Here is a 17,696-nt window from a genome sequence, read left to right as displayed (position 1 = left end):
GTGGCTAATATGTTGTGCATTTCTTGCTTTGTTCTCAGGGTCTCTGCTGTCTTTTGATGTAAGCGACAGTCCTGTCTTTGAGATCCCACTGTCCAGTGTATCCCAGTGTGCAACCGGCAAGAACGAGGTGACTGTGGAGTTTCATCAGAATGATGACGCTGAGGTTTCACTCATGGAGGTCCGCTTTTATGTCCCGCCAAACACTGGAGACGACGGCTCAGACCCTGTGGAGGTGTGTGTGTGTGTGTGTGTGTGTGAATGGAAGAGCCTGAGTCAGGGTGTGTACTGCTGTTGTTAATACCGAGGATTTCACTCTTTCACAGGCATTTGCGCAGAATATTCTGTCAAAAGCAGATGTCATTCAAGCTACTGGAGACGCTGTGTGTATCTTCAAAGAGCTTCAGTGCCTTACGCCGAGAGGAAGGTGGGTTGTTTTTAAAGTGTTTTTGGACTGACTATACACTGCTTTGACCAAACTGTTCTACTAGTTTACCTGAGCATTTATTTCTGTTTTTTTTACTTTGAACCAACAATGGAGCTAAACTTGATGTTCTGGGGTGTCTTAGCAGCAGCATATAAATCAGCTCCTGATTAAAGAAACTAGAGGTCACAAATCTAACGGATCACAAATCTACGGTGGCCGACAGAGCTTAACGCGCTGCAGTTTAAGAAAGGACATGCAATTACTAAAAACACCAGCAAATAAAGAAACAATCTTCATCAATTTGAAAGCACACAAATTCTCACAACACAAACAAGTAAAGAAACGTGCTGCAAATTGGTCACAACACTTGCAAATATCCACATAACACAACAGAAATGTTTCTAGGGGACCCAGAAACATGACGGACCCTGTTGAGATATGTATGTATTATTATGCCGTGACTGTTGCTCAGTGAAGTCATTTCCGTTGTGTTACTTGGATATTTGCAAGTGTTGTGACCAATTTGCAGCGCGTTTCTTTAGTTGTTTGTGTTGTGAGAATTTGGAACGTGTGTTGTCAAATTAATGAAGATCGTTTCTTTGTTTGCTGGTGTTTTTATAATTGCATGTGCTTTCTTACAAATCTCATGGTTCAGATCACATTATACTTTTTGAGTCACGGATCAGGCCCTTTTTTGGATCTGCAAAAAAGGGAACCGACAAATGTAATTTGCTTTCCATTTATTACTAAATCAATACCAAGATACACTTTTGGTTTTAACAAACAGACCCTAGCTGTAATTTATTAAAATGAAGAAATTATCATCTGAATAAAAATAAATAGTAAAATATTCAGTTCTGTGAAAAATTCAGTTACTACTAATGTTGCTGATGACATTAAATGTGAAAATCTAACATAATAATTTGTACAACCCATATTTATTTTTTTGTGTTTTTTTTCTATAAATGATTCAGTTATTTACTCATACAACTTCATATTTTATTGCTAGATTAATTTTTTTGAAGGATTATTCAGTTGGAATATTTTTGATGGCTGCTTGTCGCCACCTACTGCTTAAATTTCTACCTACAACTTTTTATTTTTGAGCTTCGTTAAATGCAAATGACGGTGATTTTAATCTGTACCATAAACATCATCTATTTAGATTTTGTATAAACTGTTATCCCAGAACTTCTGTGGTATTTGACTGTTTGTAACTTCATAACTAACTCAAAAGACTAAAGACTGAATCTCAAGGATTTATCATCATGCAAATCAGCATCATTTATAATTTGTTGCATGGTTGTTGAGATCCCGATCTTTTTATGATTAATTGTGCAGCTTACACTGAATGCATTGTTGCAGACAAAACATGTAGTTACTGAAAACACCTTTAATGATATCCACCATATACCAAATTACCTACCACGACTTCTTCCATCATCATTATATGTTAAAGGAAAGCCTAAATGCTTTTATACATGTAATTTGAATGACACAGAAGGCAATCTCTCTGTGATCATTACAAAATTTAGGATTAATCTACCAGTAAAAAAAAAATTATTAATCTGCGGGTCACGTGTGTTCTGAACCATGGGTTGTGTTCTGTATGAATCACAGTTCAAGCGTAATATAATAATGTAAGATTATTATAGTTAAGAACGAATGCAAAATAAGTATTTTGTGAGGTTTTGCTCTGTCCTCATTTTCTGTGGACAGCCCAGATCTGCTTGATATGACCATATTTCCTGCAGTTGAAATAGAGGTTTCAGACACTGCCAGGAGTTGAGCTCATGAGCAAACAGTGTAATGGTGCTTAATTAATGTAAACTAACTAAACTGTAAAAATAATACCTGGCTTCCTCTCCTACTTTGTTTTCAATGAGAGTGCTGCCTTTATTAGAACATAACAGGGCAAACTAATTTTCAGTGCTTGGCGCTTTTAAGTTATTTGCATTAAATTCAGTGCTACAGAAGTGTTCTCACAAACACACAACTGATTGTTTTTTTTTTTTTGGAAGAGCGCTGGCGATATCAGCAGCATTTGTGTTGAGACATATTGCAACAAACTTCTAGTGTGCGATGGCACTGACAACATTATATTTTGCACACATTAGGCTTTTATTATTTGCAGAAATGACCATGATGAATTGTTCAGTTTGTAATGTGTATTGAACTGTTACACCAAAATATTACACCCTTAGTATCCTTAATATATCTGTCTCTGTCCATATCATGTCCTATGTTTGACTGAGTTAATGTACTTCTTTTAGGTATGATATCCGTATCTACCCGACCTTTCTGCACCTCCACGGTAAGACTTTTGACTATAAGATCCCCTACACCACTGTACTGCGTCTCTTCCTGCTCCCACACAAGGACCAGAGGCAGATGTTTTTTGTGGTGAGTTTCATATAGATCAACTGAACACCTATATAAATACCTGAATCTGACTGAAAAAACACAGAGCACACGTGCACAGTATAATAGCTTGCTGTCACCTGCTTGTTAAATGTAGACTTGCAGCTTTGTTTATTGTAACTTTTCTTCATGGTTATTTTTAAATGATTCATCCTTTTATTTTGTAGATCAGCCTCGATCCACCTATTAAACAGGGTCAGACTCGATACCATTTCCTCATCCTCCTGTTCTCCAAAGATGAAGACATCAGCCTGGCTCTCAACATGAGCGAGTGAGTACACTGCAGTTTCTCAGTCTGTCAGATGTAAAGCGCTGTTGGCTTTGCTGACTGCATCTGTGTCTTCTCTTCCTCTCAGAGATGAGGTGGAGAAGCGTTATGAAGGGAAGCTCAGCAAGAACATGTCTGGTCCGCTCTATGAGATCGTCAGCAGGGTCATGAAGGCTCTGGTCAACAGGAAGATCACAGTGCCTGGAAACTTCCAGGGGTAATGCACATATAGATGCTTAAACACAAGACTTTAATGTTTCTCATATGTCTCAACCCACAGACAGACTTGACTAACAGCAAAGACTTAATCTTTTTTAAAAGCTTAGCACGTTTGGTGATTAGTTTTCAATATTAATGATATGCTTATTAGAAGACTATTAGTAGAATATTGTCTGTTTGTTAGTACTGATTAATGTCTTATTCTCTATTACCTTATTTCCCTTAAACATTTCCCCTTTCCCTGATCCCTTAATGGGACAGTTCACCCAAAAATTATTTAAATCTTTCTTCATTTTTACTACTATGGATGTCTCTGGCTGCCGATTTCCAACATTCTTCAGTATATGTTGTTTTGTGTTTAAAAGAAAAAAGAAATTCATAAAAGGATTTGAACTACTTGAGTGTTTTTTAATGGTTAGGAATTTTTCATTTTAGGGTGAACTATCCTTTTAATTTTACCTAATTTATATTTAGCCTAACACTAAATTTTTTGGTAAAAGCTCTTTTTGCTAGTCACCTAGAGTTATTAAAACATTTGTTTAACCATTTTTAAATCCATTTAGGCAATCTCGGGGTCTGGCAGGAGCACTTTTAGCTGAGCTTAGCTTAGCTTATAATAATAATTCAGTGAATCAGTTTAGACCATTAGCATCTCGCTTAAATGTTATTTAAAAAAAAAGTTTAAAACATTTTCTCATTTATGGCGAGACTCTTTGTGTACTAAAGGCTGGTTTATACTTCTGCGTCATGTTATCACTGTGATCCACCGTGCCTGCCTTGTGCATTGCCATGCATTTATACTTCAGCGTGCTGTATGTGTTGCTCTGCAATAACACTTCCAAAACACTAGTTGGCAGCAGGTTTTTATGTTCCTCTGTGTCGTGTTTCTTTACGGGTGTTTTATTTTTTCTGAACACTACCTTAATGTAGCAAATATTTACTCATTTGAAGGCGGAAACTGGCGCATGTTTAACAACTTTAACCATATGGTAAACACAAAGCAAAAATTTCCATCTGGAGCTCCTTCATGGGTCTCCACTTGTAAACACTCGCTCTAACAGGTTTGTGTGGCTCTCTGTCCTGCCTACGCTGGTCACAGGTATCAAACTGACCAATCATAGAGCTTGCGCTATGCATCATTACGGCATGTAGTTACATTTTTTTGAAAGGTGCGCGATGGTGTCAGCCACGGTGAGGGCTATGCGACCGTGCAAAGGCTGTGCCGGAGCATACGCTTGATACAGAAATATAAATCAGCCTTAAGACTGACAGAAATTTTCAATTTGTTATTTTCTAGGATGATTTGGCTAAGAACTGTACTCTCAATCTGGTGTAATAATCAAGGCACTTCATGACTACAATGTAACTACAGAAGAGTAAAGCTTTCAATAGGACAATTCTGGTGACTTAACAATGGTAAAATCCAATTTAAGGATTGAATGATCCTTTAAAAAACAAATTAGAGGGTTTTTTTAGGTAAAGGTTGAAGTTAATATTGTGAACCGGTCCCTAAACTAAAGTGTGACAAATAAAGCTGAAATGGAGAAACGGGCAGGCAGCAATGATATGAGAGCAAAATAGTTTTTCTTTCTCATTGTAAATTGTGTTATCGCCCACACCTAGTTGTTACATGCACAAGTACGTAAAGATAAATTGTTGTTCTTCAAAGGTTCACAAATGTTTTTTATTCTGTGTGTTTGTAGTCACTCAGGTTCTCAGTGTATAACGTGTGCATATAAGGCGAGCTCAGGGCTGCTGTATCCACTGGAGAGAGGCTTTATTTATGTGCACAAGCCACCAGTTCACCTGCGCTTTGAAGAAATCTCCTGCGTCAACTTTGCCAGAGGAACCACAACCACACGATCATTTGACTTCGAGATTGAGACCAAGCAGAACAATCAATTCACCTTCAGCAACATTGAGAGGTAAACTACATTACCCTAAAATCCAAACATCTTTACCCAGAAAACACAGACAGCAGTGGTTTTCGTTAGAAACCAGAAACCAAACATTACTTTTGAATTGAACTGAAATCAAAAATCTGCCTGTTGCTGATCATGCGTTTCTTTACAAAAAAAATGCAGTTGCAAATTTTTTCCTGTTTGATGCATCCATTGTGGCTTATTTCTGAATGATTTGATAAATTTGTCCCTTATTCTGTACATGAAATTTTTTTTTAATTACATTTTCACTGATACTGTAGATATAATATATTCCACTAAATATCTGTTGTCTGCAGCACCTTGTAATTTTTCTGTGCTCCATAATTCAGAAATAATCCTCTCTTCTGCTTTAATAGGGAAGAATATGGAAAGCTTTTTGACTTTGTCAACGCCAAGAAGCTGACTATCAAGAACAGAGGATTTAAAGAGGTAATTTTTGTTCTTTCCAAGACATTTATTTTGTTTTATATGCATGGCTGGCCATCATAATCAAGATGAATTTATTATTATTATAGTTAGAATAATAAAAAAGATATCTAGTTAAATGTACCTCTGATTATTTATTGGCTGCTGGGAATTTGTTTTTTGTTTTTTTTAGCTGATACAAGATAGAATATGTAGTAAATTCATCACAAATTTAGCTAAAGCGCGCTGTTAAAGCATCTTTTTAACAGTTTATTTAAATAAATAAGCTCAAAATAGTGTTTTGTTTTTGCAAATATTTGTTCTTTGCATAATTTATTATATTACAAAATTTATGTTTTTAAAAAGCTGTTTTTAATTTTCTGTTCAACCTTTTTTTTTGGTTCCCACAAAAAAATGTGTGTTTTGGCTCATTTTAGGATGCTATTTCAAACTGAGAAGAGAATGCAAATGATTTGGAGATGAATACAGAAGTGCAGATCAAATATGCAGTATCAGTTTTCTTTTTATTTATTATTATTATTAAAGTGCGTTACAAAGAAATAAATGATCAGGAGTAGAAAAACTATTTTAGATATAAAAATTGGTGTGACTGGAAGCTTTTGAAAAGCAACATGCAGTATTATGGCACATGGCTGTTTCCCGCTCCTACAGTTTTCTTTATACATGAGCGTAAGACATCCTATGTCTGCAGCAGAAAAGCATTAGTGCTTTGGTCAGAGCGGAAATGCAGTCATATACATGCTTGTATAGAGCAATTAAATTAGCAGTAACCGTAATAGCGATAAGATGTAAGTACCGTTCATGAGCCTAATCACAGTATTGTGTTCATGTGGAGTTAAATTTAATCCCTATGCTACTTTAGAACAAACTAAATCATATGTATCTATTGAATAATGCTCTTTTCTCTCTCGTTCATTATAAGCTTTACATAATTTAGAGTCCTGGTTAGTGACATCATAATAAAAGTCAATATTTGACACTCAGCCCAGCCTTAATGCACATTTCTTACTTTTTCTTTGAGCTTTTCTCATTCTTATAATTGAGTGTTAGGATTGTATTTTGTTTCCAATGTTATAATTTAATAGATGATGTTAGGAGCTTTTCTCTCGGCACACCCAAACGAACGTGTTCACGCGCGGGTGGACATGCAGTCTGAAACGGATTTTAACTAAATAAACAATCTATTCGGTTGATGGATTTGCGCTCATGGGAATATGCAGGAAAAGCGTTTGAACCTCTAATTCTGTGATCCAGATTCTGTGTGTGTTTATGCTAAAGTGGCCCTGATGGCGACTCGACATTAACTTCTTGTAGACACAGTAATGTGTTACATTGACATTTATTTATCGAGCTGTTTGTGTGCACTAGGGCATGAAAGGAGCAGAAGACTACAGCGACTCTGATGAAGACCAGCATGACGCTTATCTGGAAAGAATGAAGGAAGAGGGCAAGATCAGAGAAGAGGGAGATGGCAGCGATGACTCTGAAGGCGACAGCGGTACTGATACATCTGAGCTAGAATACATTATGCCAACCATTTTACTAGGGCTGTGCAATTAATCGAAAATCCGGTTTCGATTTTGGCTTCTAACAATTATGAAAAACCATTAATCGAGAAAAATGATATTTCCATCATATAACGCCCCCTTTCCAGTTGTACACATTTGTTGCTCTGCAAAGCTCAGTTCCACTTGGAAATGACTAAACGCATGTACTGTAATGTAACTTTTGCAGCACGGGATGCGCATCATTTATATTTTTAATAGCGCTAAAGAGCACATGCTGGTGTTGTGTGTGTGCACGCGCCACGCTTAGCCTCGGACAAATAGGAGACGAGCAGAGCACACATGTAACGCCATCTTAATGCGAGCGCTTTAATGGTCAAATACATGTCAGAGCGCGGTGTTTAGTAATTATTCATATTAACCCTCATAATAAACAAACAAGTTGAGGATCCAGAGACATGTGAAAGGGAAACCATATCAAAGTCGCACTATTCTTAAAGTTACAGCGCGCAATATTCCTGCTGCCGCCTGTTTTTATTATTAGTAAAACTCACTGAAGGACTTTTGTAGCTAATTTTTTTTCCTTACTGTGAAGATGCTTAATGCACAGTTTTAACATAATAGTTTTTATAACACGTTTCTAATAACTGGTTTCTTTTATCTTTGCTATGATGACATTACATTATATTTTACTAGATATTTTTCAAGATACTAGTATTCAGCTTAAAGTGACATTCAAAAGCTTAATTAGTGTAATTAGGCAAGTCATTGTATAACAGTAATTTCTTCTACAGACAATCACATGTATGTGTGTGTGTGTGTGTGTGTGTATATATATATATATATATATAATCTTAAAGGGGCTAATAATATTGAGTTATTAAAATAGGTTACAAAGTATTAAAACCTGCTTTTAATCTAGCCTGAAATAAAACAAATAAGCCTTTCTCCAGAAGAAAAAAAAATTATAGGAAATACTGTAAAAAAAAAATCCTCTGTTAAACATCATTTGGGAAATATTTATGTATAAAAAAAAAATTCACAGGTGGGTGAATAATTTTGACTTCAACTGATAATCGTTTTGAATAATCGTGATTACAAGTTTGACTAAAATAATCGTTATTATGATTTTTCCCATAATCGAGCAGCCCTTCATTATACTAGATTATGTTGTGCTTTTCCTTTTTATTTAAAGTTTTTTTTTTTTTTTTTTCGTAATCAAAGATTGACTCCTCTGTGGTTACATGGTGTACTAAGACCAATAAAGTTGCTCTTTTCTAGATCAATATGGCTATGGCTAAGAACTATACTCTCAATCTGATATAATCAAGGTACTTTGCTGCTGTACCATAGCTGCAGGAGGTGCAATGATGTAATGACAGAGTGTAGCTTTTCTAAATAGGAAGATTATAATAAAAAAAATATATAAATAAATTATTGGGCAAGATGCTAATGGTCTAATCCAGGGATGGGCAGACTTTATCCTAGAGGGCCAGTGTCCCACATAGTTCTGCTCCAACCTTAAACACACCTATCTGTAGCTTTACTAGTGATCTTGAAGACACTAATTAGTGTGTTTGATTCATGTTGGAGCAAAACTTTGCAAGGGCACCAGCCCTCCAGCATCAAGTTTGCCCCTCCCTGATATAATCCAATTCGGTGATTAATGCTATTCTTAGCTAAGCTAAAAGTGCTCCCCCCAAACCCAGAGATTATGTGAATCAGGGGTCCTTCATATTTTACCTCCAATTTGCCTCAAGTTACCTGCACAAATGTTTCTAGAAAGCTTATTAATAGCATAATTAGCTAGCCTAGGTGTGACCGATTGGGGTCAGAACTAAACTTTGCAAGACGCTGGCCCTCCAGGACTTAGTTTGGGCACCCCTGTTCTGAATGCTTACAAATATGATAAACTCAACTGTTAAACCCTCTCTGAGTTCGGAGGGGATTCGTAATATTAATTTCCAAAACAAGTGTAGTGTTTGTTTTAAATACATTTTTATTAACAAAATGCCTGCCAAAGTAATTGTCATTATACTGATTTAACAGATAAATTGTTTAGGAAACATTTAATTTTTTCTGTTCAGATTAATTGTGGAAGTACAATCTGTATTTGTTACTTTAAAATGATTATATTATTACTTTCTGATAAGTGCTTTATACATGAAAGTTTGTTTAATTTTTTTATCACAATTTCTTTATAATAAACCAGGTGAAGGCACTGTTTCGGTTAAAGATGATCGTATTTTTTTTTCCGAAATGAAATGGAAAATGCTCATGCAGAGACTCTGGGGCAGCTCTGGAGATGAAGTTTATGTCCTCGTATAGAATCAAAATCACAATCACTTTTATTGCCAAGTGTGCTTTACACATGCAAGGAATTTGTTTTGGCTACAGAAGCTTCCAGTGTACATAAAGTGACAAGTGACAACGCAAACAAATATTAGAAAAGATGACAAACATTAGACAGGGATGCAATTAGAAGAAAGAGCTCTGGATCATGAATTGTATGTACAGATTTATTATAAATATACAAGTTATGAGGTGATGTGTACAAATGCGATGAAAACAACCAATTGTTACTTGTTGATTTGAGTGTGCTGAAACTAAAACCATTCCATTTACTCACTCAGACACTCCAAACTTGGAGACATATAATATTTAAATGACCGTTTTGTGGTTTATCAGGCACAGTCACTAGTCTACATCATAATTAAATCAAGAGTAAAGCAATACTTTTTATAAATTTATCCATTATTTTACTCCGTTTAGACATCAAAAATGTGGTATTTGTGGGTGTAGTGTGATACAGTAATGACACTCTAAATTAAATCTTGTTGGTTGAAGTTACCCAATTGTTGTTGTTAATATGTAACATCTTCCGGCAGACGAGTCTTTCAACCCTGGAGAAGAGGATGATGATGTCCCAGAAGAGTGAGTAGTTTTTTTATACTGTCTTTTCTTTTATTTATATATATATATATATATATATATATATATATATATATATATATATATATATATATATATATATATATATATATATATATGTTCAATTTATGATTGCAATAATATGATATTTTATGTGCAGGTATGACAGTAACGCTTCAGTGAGTGATAGTGAAGGAGATGATGGAGACAGCGAGGATGAAGGCAAGAAGAAAAAAGTTGAAAAGAAGCCCAAGAAAGTGGTGAAGGAGAAGAAAGAGCGAAAACCACGGAAAGAGGTCTAGGAGTGTTTTATTATTATTATTTTTATGTCTTATCGATATCTCAGACATCAGTATTTACATTTCAGTGCTGTAGTGTCGTGAAAGCATTAATGATTATTTGATTGACTTCCTGAAGAGTTTGTTTTTGTCAATTGAAGCCCCTCTGTTATGAATTTTAAATGTTTTTGTTTTAATGGTCTCCTGCAATAGGTTTACATGCATTCATGGACAAAAACATTTTTCTGTGCACACACCGAAACCACACTGTTTCAGGCTTCTGACACAATTCCAATGTTTAACTGTCAGAAAAGATGTTTTCTAAAGTTCGCTGAAGACCATTGACTGGCATTATGCCGATTTTTGCTATAAACCTGCATAGGCTTCTGTTGGAGTTACTGTCAGCTCATTTCAGGCAGTTCGGAATCTGCACTTTCATTTGGGAGAAATTAACTCCATTTATTGTGCACTTTGAAGACCTTTTACTTTAACAAAGTGGTATATTACTGTTTTGAAATTAAAGGAACTTTTTAAAACGGCACCCAATAACACACTGTGAAATATGTAATGATTTCACTGACAGTTCAGAAAGCGAAACAGGCATTACCCCCATTTAGCAGACTTTATTAAAGCTCTCTTCCTCTTTCTGTGACCAACAGAAAAAGGTGAAGGACGCAGCTGCTCCTAAGAGACCCATGAGTGCTTACATGCTGTGGCTGAACGGCAACAGAGAGCGCATCAAGAGTGAAAATCCTGGAATATCAATCACTGAAATCTCCAAGAAGGCCGGAGAAATGTGGAAACAGCTGGGAAAAGACAAAAAGGAGGTCAGATGCAGTAAAATCACACACACAAACACCATAAGCAGAGAAAATTCACAGTTGAAAGGAAAAATCAATTGCCAGATTAAAAATGGATTAAGTAAAATGCTTTTTCTAAGGGAAAAAGTGAATAGTTTGGGGGTGGCGGGGTGGTGGGAAGAAATAAAGTGTTGTTCTAAAGAATAAAGTCAGAATTAAAGGTGCAGTAGTTGATCTGCCAAAATGCTAATAGCTAGCATAAACACACTCCCTCCCCTGCTGTCCAAAGCCACAACATCTAAAAATCACGAACTCGCACTGTAAAGATGACAGTAGACAACCCACTAAATCATGTCATTCGCCAGTTAGAAAACATTATAGTACTTTATAATACTATAATTCCCAACAAAACTTGTCATGTGCAATATTTCATCCATACACAGATCGCTGGTCTCAACCTCTCATGTGCTTTGTCCTTAAGCGATTACAGTATGCTTAGTGGTTGGCCGACGGGCTGCAGGAATTACACTTATTACTGAGCCATATCTACATGCTATTTCAGACCGAATATTCAAAGTAGCATGGAAAACAATATAGAGATGCGTCACAGGTTGTCATTGTTCAAAAGTGAACCAATGTGATGTGAAAAACAACTTTACCTCAGTAAAGCAGGCTAGGCAGAATAGCGCTATTTACTTCTGTTTTGTTGATAAACTAAATAAGAATTACATTATTGATGCTGTAAAAGGTCCCTTATTAAACTGAAAATAGTCTCATTAATCTTATGCTGGAAGATTTACGTAGCTGGACAACACTTTTGTGCATATATTATAACCCATTCATAAAACATCAAAATCTGCATAAGCTTTGCGTGACTAAAATAGTCTTAAAACAACATTACCTGTCTAAAAGAAATAGTTCAGCCATAGTGTCATCCTTCCTCCAGTGTGCAAAAGTAACTCCAATATTGATTCAGGATTATAAAGTTTTAATAGAGCATTTGTTTTTACCACTGTCACTATCTTGTTTGCACATGAACAGGGAAAGTGGCGGATCTGCATGAACAGGGGTGCACAGATGTACAAATCTATATTTGTTGACAGACAGTTTAGGCTACTTATCAGAATTATGGGAATTATCGACCCAACAAAAAAATTTTTAGTCTGACTTACCCAGAATATAAAAATTCATAGAAATACATTTAGATCATTTACTTTAATCATTACTATTGGAATGTGAAGAGACTTTCTACCAACACAACCAAAATGTTTCTGAAGACAATCACCTACTGCACCTTTAATAGCAAGTTTTTATTGCAATTCTCAGGGGGAAAAGTCAGGTTTGAAATAAAAACAGATTTAGGAAGAAAAGTCGCGTTCTTGGGAAAATGTCCATATTCTAACGGGTGAATAAAACTGCATTTGGAGAAAGTTGCAGTTCTGAAGACAGAATTGGGGTCAATTAAGCCTCATTTCTAAAAAAAAAAAAAGAAAAAAAGTGAGATCTGCAAGTTAAAAGGGAGAGAAAGTTACATTTCTCAGGAGAAGTTTAAGAAATGGTGCTGAGCAATAAAACAAGTTGGGGGAAATAAATTTGCAGTTCTTCAAAAACAAAAGAGTCTAAAATGCAAGAACAGTTTTGAGAGAAAAGAAAATTATAGAGTCTTGAGAATATCCTTTTCCCCTCAGAACTTAATTCTCCCAAAATTTACATCTTGCAGTTGTGAGGGAAAGTTTCTGAGTTGATAAAAAGCTTAATCCATTTCTCAGAATGGTTAGATCTCAACAGAACTGTGAGGAAAAATCTCTTTATCTCATTGTGGGGAAAAATGTTACATATTTTTATATTTGTGTTATATTTATGTATATAACGGCTGAAAATGTACTTAGTTTATCAACATTTCTACTCTGCAATACACCCTTTACATTTTACTCTCCAGTCTTTTGGCTCTTGTTTTAGCTCTGTGGCAAACTCAATGTTTTATGCATGAAGCGTTGTTTTTGGAAAATTGCTTGCTTTCCTGCAAATGCTGACTGTCTATGCACCACTGAATACATTAATTAGCCACTTACTGAATTATTTGCTTGTGGTTTGTTTTATTGTGCCACACACAGATGATTGAGGCATAAACTGAAGCTGTTCTGGTAGTAAACTGACTTGTTTATGTGATTCCGCGGTATGTTCTGCTAATTGTGTTTTGCAGGAGTGGGACAAAAAAGCAGAAGAGGCCAAGAGGCAATATGAAAAAGCCATGAAAGAATACAAAGAGAGTGGAGGAGGAGCCGCCACTGCTGCTGCTACTAAGTGAGCTTAACACTGTTTTTATTATCCATGTTGAAAACTGTTGAGCCATTTCATGTTTTTCTGAAAACCTAAGGATGTCAATTTCCTTGAGTCATCACTTAAATTAACAATCGATTAATCAATAATATTAATAATGCAAGAAGTGTCTACTTTAGTGGTACATTGTCACCGGCATGACAGGATGTGCAAATAACACTCAAATGCAAGCATCCTCAGCCAAAGAAAGATGTTTTACTATAAATAAGAGTAGTATGATTAATGAAAAGTGAACAATGATTCATAATTGATCAAAGGGATATTTCACCCAAAAAATACTCCTATTCACGTTGTTTTGAACTCTTGACATTTGACATTTGACATTTTTTTAATCTTCATTTTTAAGATATTTTTGATGAAATCCGGAGCTCTCCGACCCTCCATAGACGGCAAATGTCCTGAAATATTGAAATAAGTCCAGAAAGGAACTTGTCAGAACTGTCCATCTCTCATTAGTGGTTCAATTGTAATTGAACAAAGCTATGAGGTTACTTTTGTACCCAAATAAAACAAAAATAACATCTTAATTCAACATTTTTTTCTATTCAGGGTAAGTTCAGGTCACGCGTTCATGAGAGCCACAACAAGTCCCACTAAACCGGATGCGTCTGTGCGTTGTTTACAAGCCGAGGAAGACAATTGCTGTAGATAAGAGCATAGTCTTTGTAAACATGTCTGAGGATTTCCACAGAGAGGATCACTAGCAGTCTTACTTACTCAAACCAGAATATGCAGATGTCTGGAATATACGTCAGCATCACATGAAGAGTTTTATGATAGCAACACATTTGACTGTTCTGGCATGTATATACATATACAATGGTTTCTGATCATAAGAGAAGTTCTTTTAAGATTATTTAAAAGTTTGATCAGTTTGAATTAACTTTAAAATTTTACAATACTTGCAACTGTTTGTGTGCTCAATAGACATTATACTGCTTGCAGTTTTGGTTTTTCTTCAAATTATTATTGTTATTATTATTACTTTTTTTAGTAGTCTTACATGTGCTTTTAAAATATGCAGAAACCTTGAACTGGTTTGGAATAAATGAGTAATAACAGATTTTTTATTATTTTTTTTTTGGCGATCCTAACCCTTTTAATGACTGGTAGTACAGTGTTTCAATAGCTCCGTCTCATGGTCTACACACTGTGAACTGGGCATGTTTGTGTCTTGAGCATTTGAATATTTTAGTTTCTGTCTTTTCTTCCCACATGTGCATAGCAAATTGCGCATATTAAGAAACTTCTGGACTGTGTGAAAAGGCCAATGCTAATAACTTTTGCCATTTAGATATTACCCCACTTAATCAGGCTTAACTCGCCTCACATTATACATTTGCAATGTTTATTTCTCCACGTTCATGAGCTAAATGTATCGGGTACATTAAATGTAAACAATTGATTTAACAGTGACAATGCATTGGCACTAATATCCTTGTGGTCAGTGCACCAACATTTAACACATTTTCGTTTCGGGTGTCCTGAGTTCGATTCTTGGCTCGCTAAACTCTCCTGTCCAACTACTCTTCTATCACAATAAATACAAACAAAAATACAAAAAAACTTTAAAAAAGTACATACAATGACATAATGCTTGCTGTGCGCAATACACTACCTGACAAAAGTCTTGTCTTCAATTCCAGCTTGTAAGAGCAACAAATAATAACTTGACTTCTAGTGGATTGTTTGAAAAAGTGGCAGAAGGTACATTTTTCTGATGAATCATCTGTTGAACTTCATCCCAATTATCACAAATACTGCAGAAGACATACTGGAACTTGCATGTACTCAAGATTCTTATAGAAATCAGTCAAGTTTGGTAAAGGAAAAATCATGGTTTTAGGGTTACATTCAGTATGGGGGCGTGCGAGAGATCTGTAGAGTCGATAGCAACATCAACAAGTATCAAGACGTGTGCTGCCTATTACATTACAAACCACCGGAGAGGACAGATTCTTCAGCAGGATAGCGCTCCCTTTCATACTTCAGCCTCCACATTACAGTTCCTGAAAGCAAGGAAGGTCAATGTGCTACTGGATTGGCCAGATCAGTCACCAGATATCAACATTATTGAGCATGTCTGGGGTAAGATGGAGGAGGCATTGAAGATAAATCCAAAGAATCTTGATGAACTCTGGCAGTCCTGCAAGAACGCTTTCTTTGCCATTACAGATGACTTTATTAGTAACTTATTTGAGTCATTGCAGAGATGTATGGATGCAGTTGTCCAAGCTCATGGAAGTCATACACTATATTAAATCTTTTTCCACTACACCATGATTTATATTCTATACTGTAGATTATTTCTGTTAAGTGACAATACTTTTTTGTCAAAGCAAGGTCAGACGTTAATGTCATAATTAAAATCAAGGCAAGATCATATTTTATTTTGGTAAAATAAGTGTCATCTAGAGGCCTTTGCCTTTCAAATTAGGCTCTTGTTATAATAAACAATCAACTAGAAGTCAAATTATTTGTTGTTCCTAAAACTTAGATAGGTGACAAGACTTACAGTTGTAGTCAGAATTATTAGCCCCCCTTTATTATTAGCGCCCCTGTTTAGTTTTTTCCCCAATTTCTGTTTAATGGAGGGAAGATTGTTTCAGAACATTTTTAAGCATAATAGTTTCAAAAACTTAATTATAATAACTGATTTATTTTGTCTTTGTCATGATGACAGTAAATAATATTTTACTTGATATTTTTCAAGACACTTCTATACAGCTTAAAGTGACATTTAAAGGCTTAACTAGGTTAATAAGGTGAACTAGGCAGGTTAGGGTAATTAGGCAAGTTATTGTATAAGGATGGTTTGATCTGTAGACTATCGAAAAAAAAAATTGCTTAAAGGGGCTAATAATTTTGTCCCAAATGTTTGTTAAAAAATTAATAACTACTTTTATTCTAGCTGAAATAAAACAAATAAGACTTTCTCCAGAAGAACATATCATTTGGGAAATATTTAAAAAAGAAAATAAAAATGAAAAGGGGGCTAATAATTCTGACTTTAACTGTATGTCAGGTAGAGTAGATGTGGTGAAATGCAACCTAACAACAGCCCTACAAAGCAAGCTGATGCTTCATTCTGTTTTTATTTTAAGAATTAATTTTCACAGGATTATTTCAACAGAGTTCAAAAGAACAGCATTTCTGAACATTTTATTGACACGGTCATTTGGTTTGTGCTTTTAGAGAAAAGAAAAAGAAGGGAGGAAAGGTGGAGGCCAAGAAGAAAAGCGGTGGAGAGAAGGAGAAAAAGAAAGAGGGTGGAAACGACAGCTTTAAGAGTAAAGAGTTCATCTCCAGCGAGGAGAGCTCATCGGAATCCGACCACGACAGAGGCAGCAAACGCAAGGTGTGTAACTCCTGCTTTTCCTCTACAGTTCATCGCTTGTGTTTAGATCTGCGTTGTTTAAGCAATTTAATCTGTCTCAGGCTTCTGATGATGATGACGAGGAGGAAGAAGCGGCGGCCTCTACTCCAGCAAGCTCAGAGGAGGAGTCAGGATCTGACTGATGTCCTGTTTGGCAATAAGAGACATTTCCACATCTCAGGTTTCACACAGCAATCACTGATGGACCAAGACTTTCCTCCTCCATGCCGCGTGCTCCAAGCGCACTGTTACACATTTTACATTCAGACTGAGACCTTGGAAATTGACGGGTAACGTTTTCCCCACTGCTTTTCGAGAGTGACATCACTAATGCTCTCAGAATTTTTTTTTGTTTCAAATATGGTAGAGATTTAATTCAGGGAAGTGTGGATTAGACCTGCTTGTAGAGGGTTTTTCCTTCTTTTTATTACAATTGTCTTTATCAGAATTAAAAGACTGCACTTCGGTAATTTCAGTGTTTTTTTTTTTTGTACTTTAAGCTATCAAATCGTTAATCGCTGTTTTGCAATAAACATTCAGTGAGTAATTAAATTCCTGTTTCTCCATGCATGTGATCAGTAGATTAGCCATCAGTAAATGCCATGTGATGTCAAGAATACTGGTAAAAATCTGCAAACATTATAGTAAGATGACCAAAAGTGTCATGTCAGTGCATGTGTGGTTCAGCAATCATGGCAAAAAAATACATGCATAAAACAAGACAAACAAGAGCGGTGTGGCTAATCTAGAGTTAATTATTTTTTC

At 35.7% G+C, this 17,696-nt stretch overlaps 1 protein-coding gene across 9 annotated transcripts in view; it reads left to right on the top strand.

Annotated features, from left to right (window-relative positions):
• The window catches only part of ssrp1a (structure specific recognition protein 1a), a 108,453-nt gene extending 90,970 nt beyond the window's left edge, over window positions 1-17,483 (top strand). For all 9 annotated transcript variants that reach the window (NM_001444246.1, NM_001444245.1, NM_001444240.1 and 6 more), the window contains 14 exons: window positions 39-232; window positions 324-424; window positions 2,698-2,827; window positions 3,013-3,116; window positions 3,202-3,330; window positions 5,036-5,257; window positions 5,632-5,704; window positions 7,070-7,199; window positions 10,095-10,140; window positions 10,298-10,433; window positions 11,075-11,242; window positions 13,419-13,519; window positions 16,751-16,913; window positions 16,994-17,483. In NM_001444246.1, coding sequence (NP_001431175.1) covers window positions 39-232; window positions 324-424; window positions 2,698-2,827; window positions 3,013-3,116; window positions 3,202-3,330; window positions 5,036-5,257; window positions 5,632-5,704; window positions 7,070-7,199; window positions 10,095-10,140; window positions 10,298-10,433; window positions 11,075-11,242; window positions 13,419-13,519; window positions 16,751-16,913; window positions 16,994-17,074 — 1,778 coding nt within the window. In that variant the 3' untranslated portion in view covers window positions 17,075-17,483. The remainder of the gene's footprint in view (window positions 1-38; window positions 233-323; window positions 425-2,697; window positions 2,828-3,012; window positions 3,117-3,201; window positions 3,331-5,035; window positions 5,258-5,631; window positions 5,705-7,069; window positions 7,200-10,094; window positions 10,141-10,297; window positions 10,434-11,074; window positions 11,243-13,418; window positions 13,520-16,750; window positions 16,914-16,993) is intronic.
• The last annotated feature ends 213 nt before the right edge of the window (window positions 17,484-17,696 follow it).

Source organism: Danio rerio, chromosome 14 (genome assembly GCF_052040795.2).
Source record: "Danio rerio strain M-AB ecotype USA chromosome 14, GRCz13ab, whole genome shotgun sequence".
NCBI classification, from domain to species: domain Eukaryota; kingdom Metazoa; phylum Chordata; class Actinopteri; order Cypriniformes; family Danionidae; genus Danio; species Danio rerio.
This window is presented reverse-complemented; position numbering and strand designations above follow the sequence as displayed.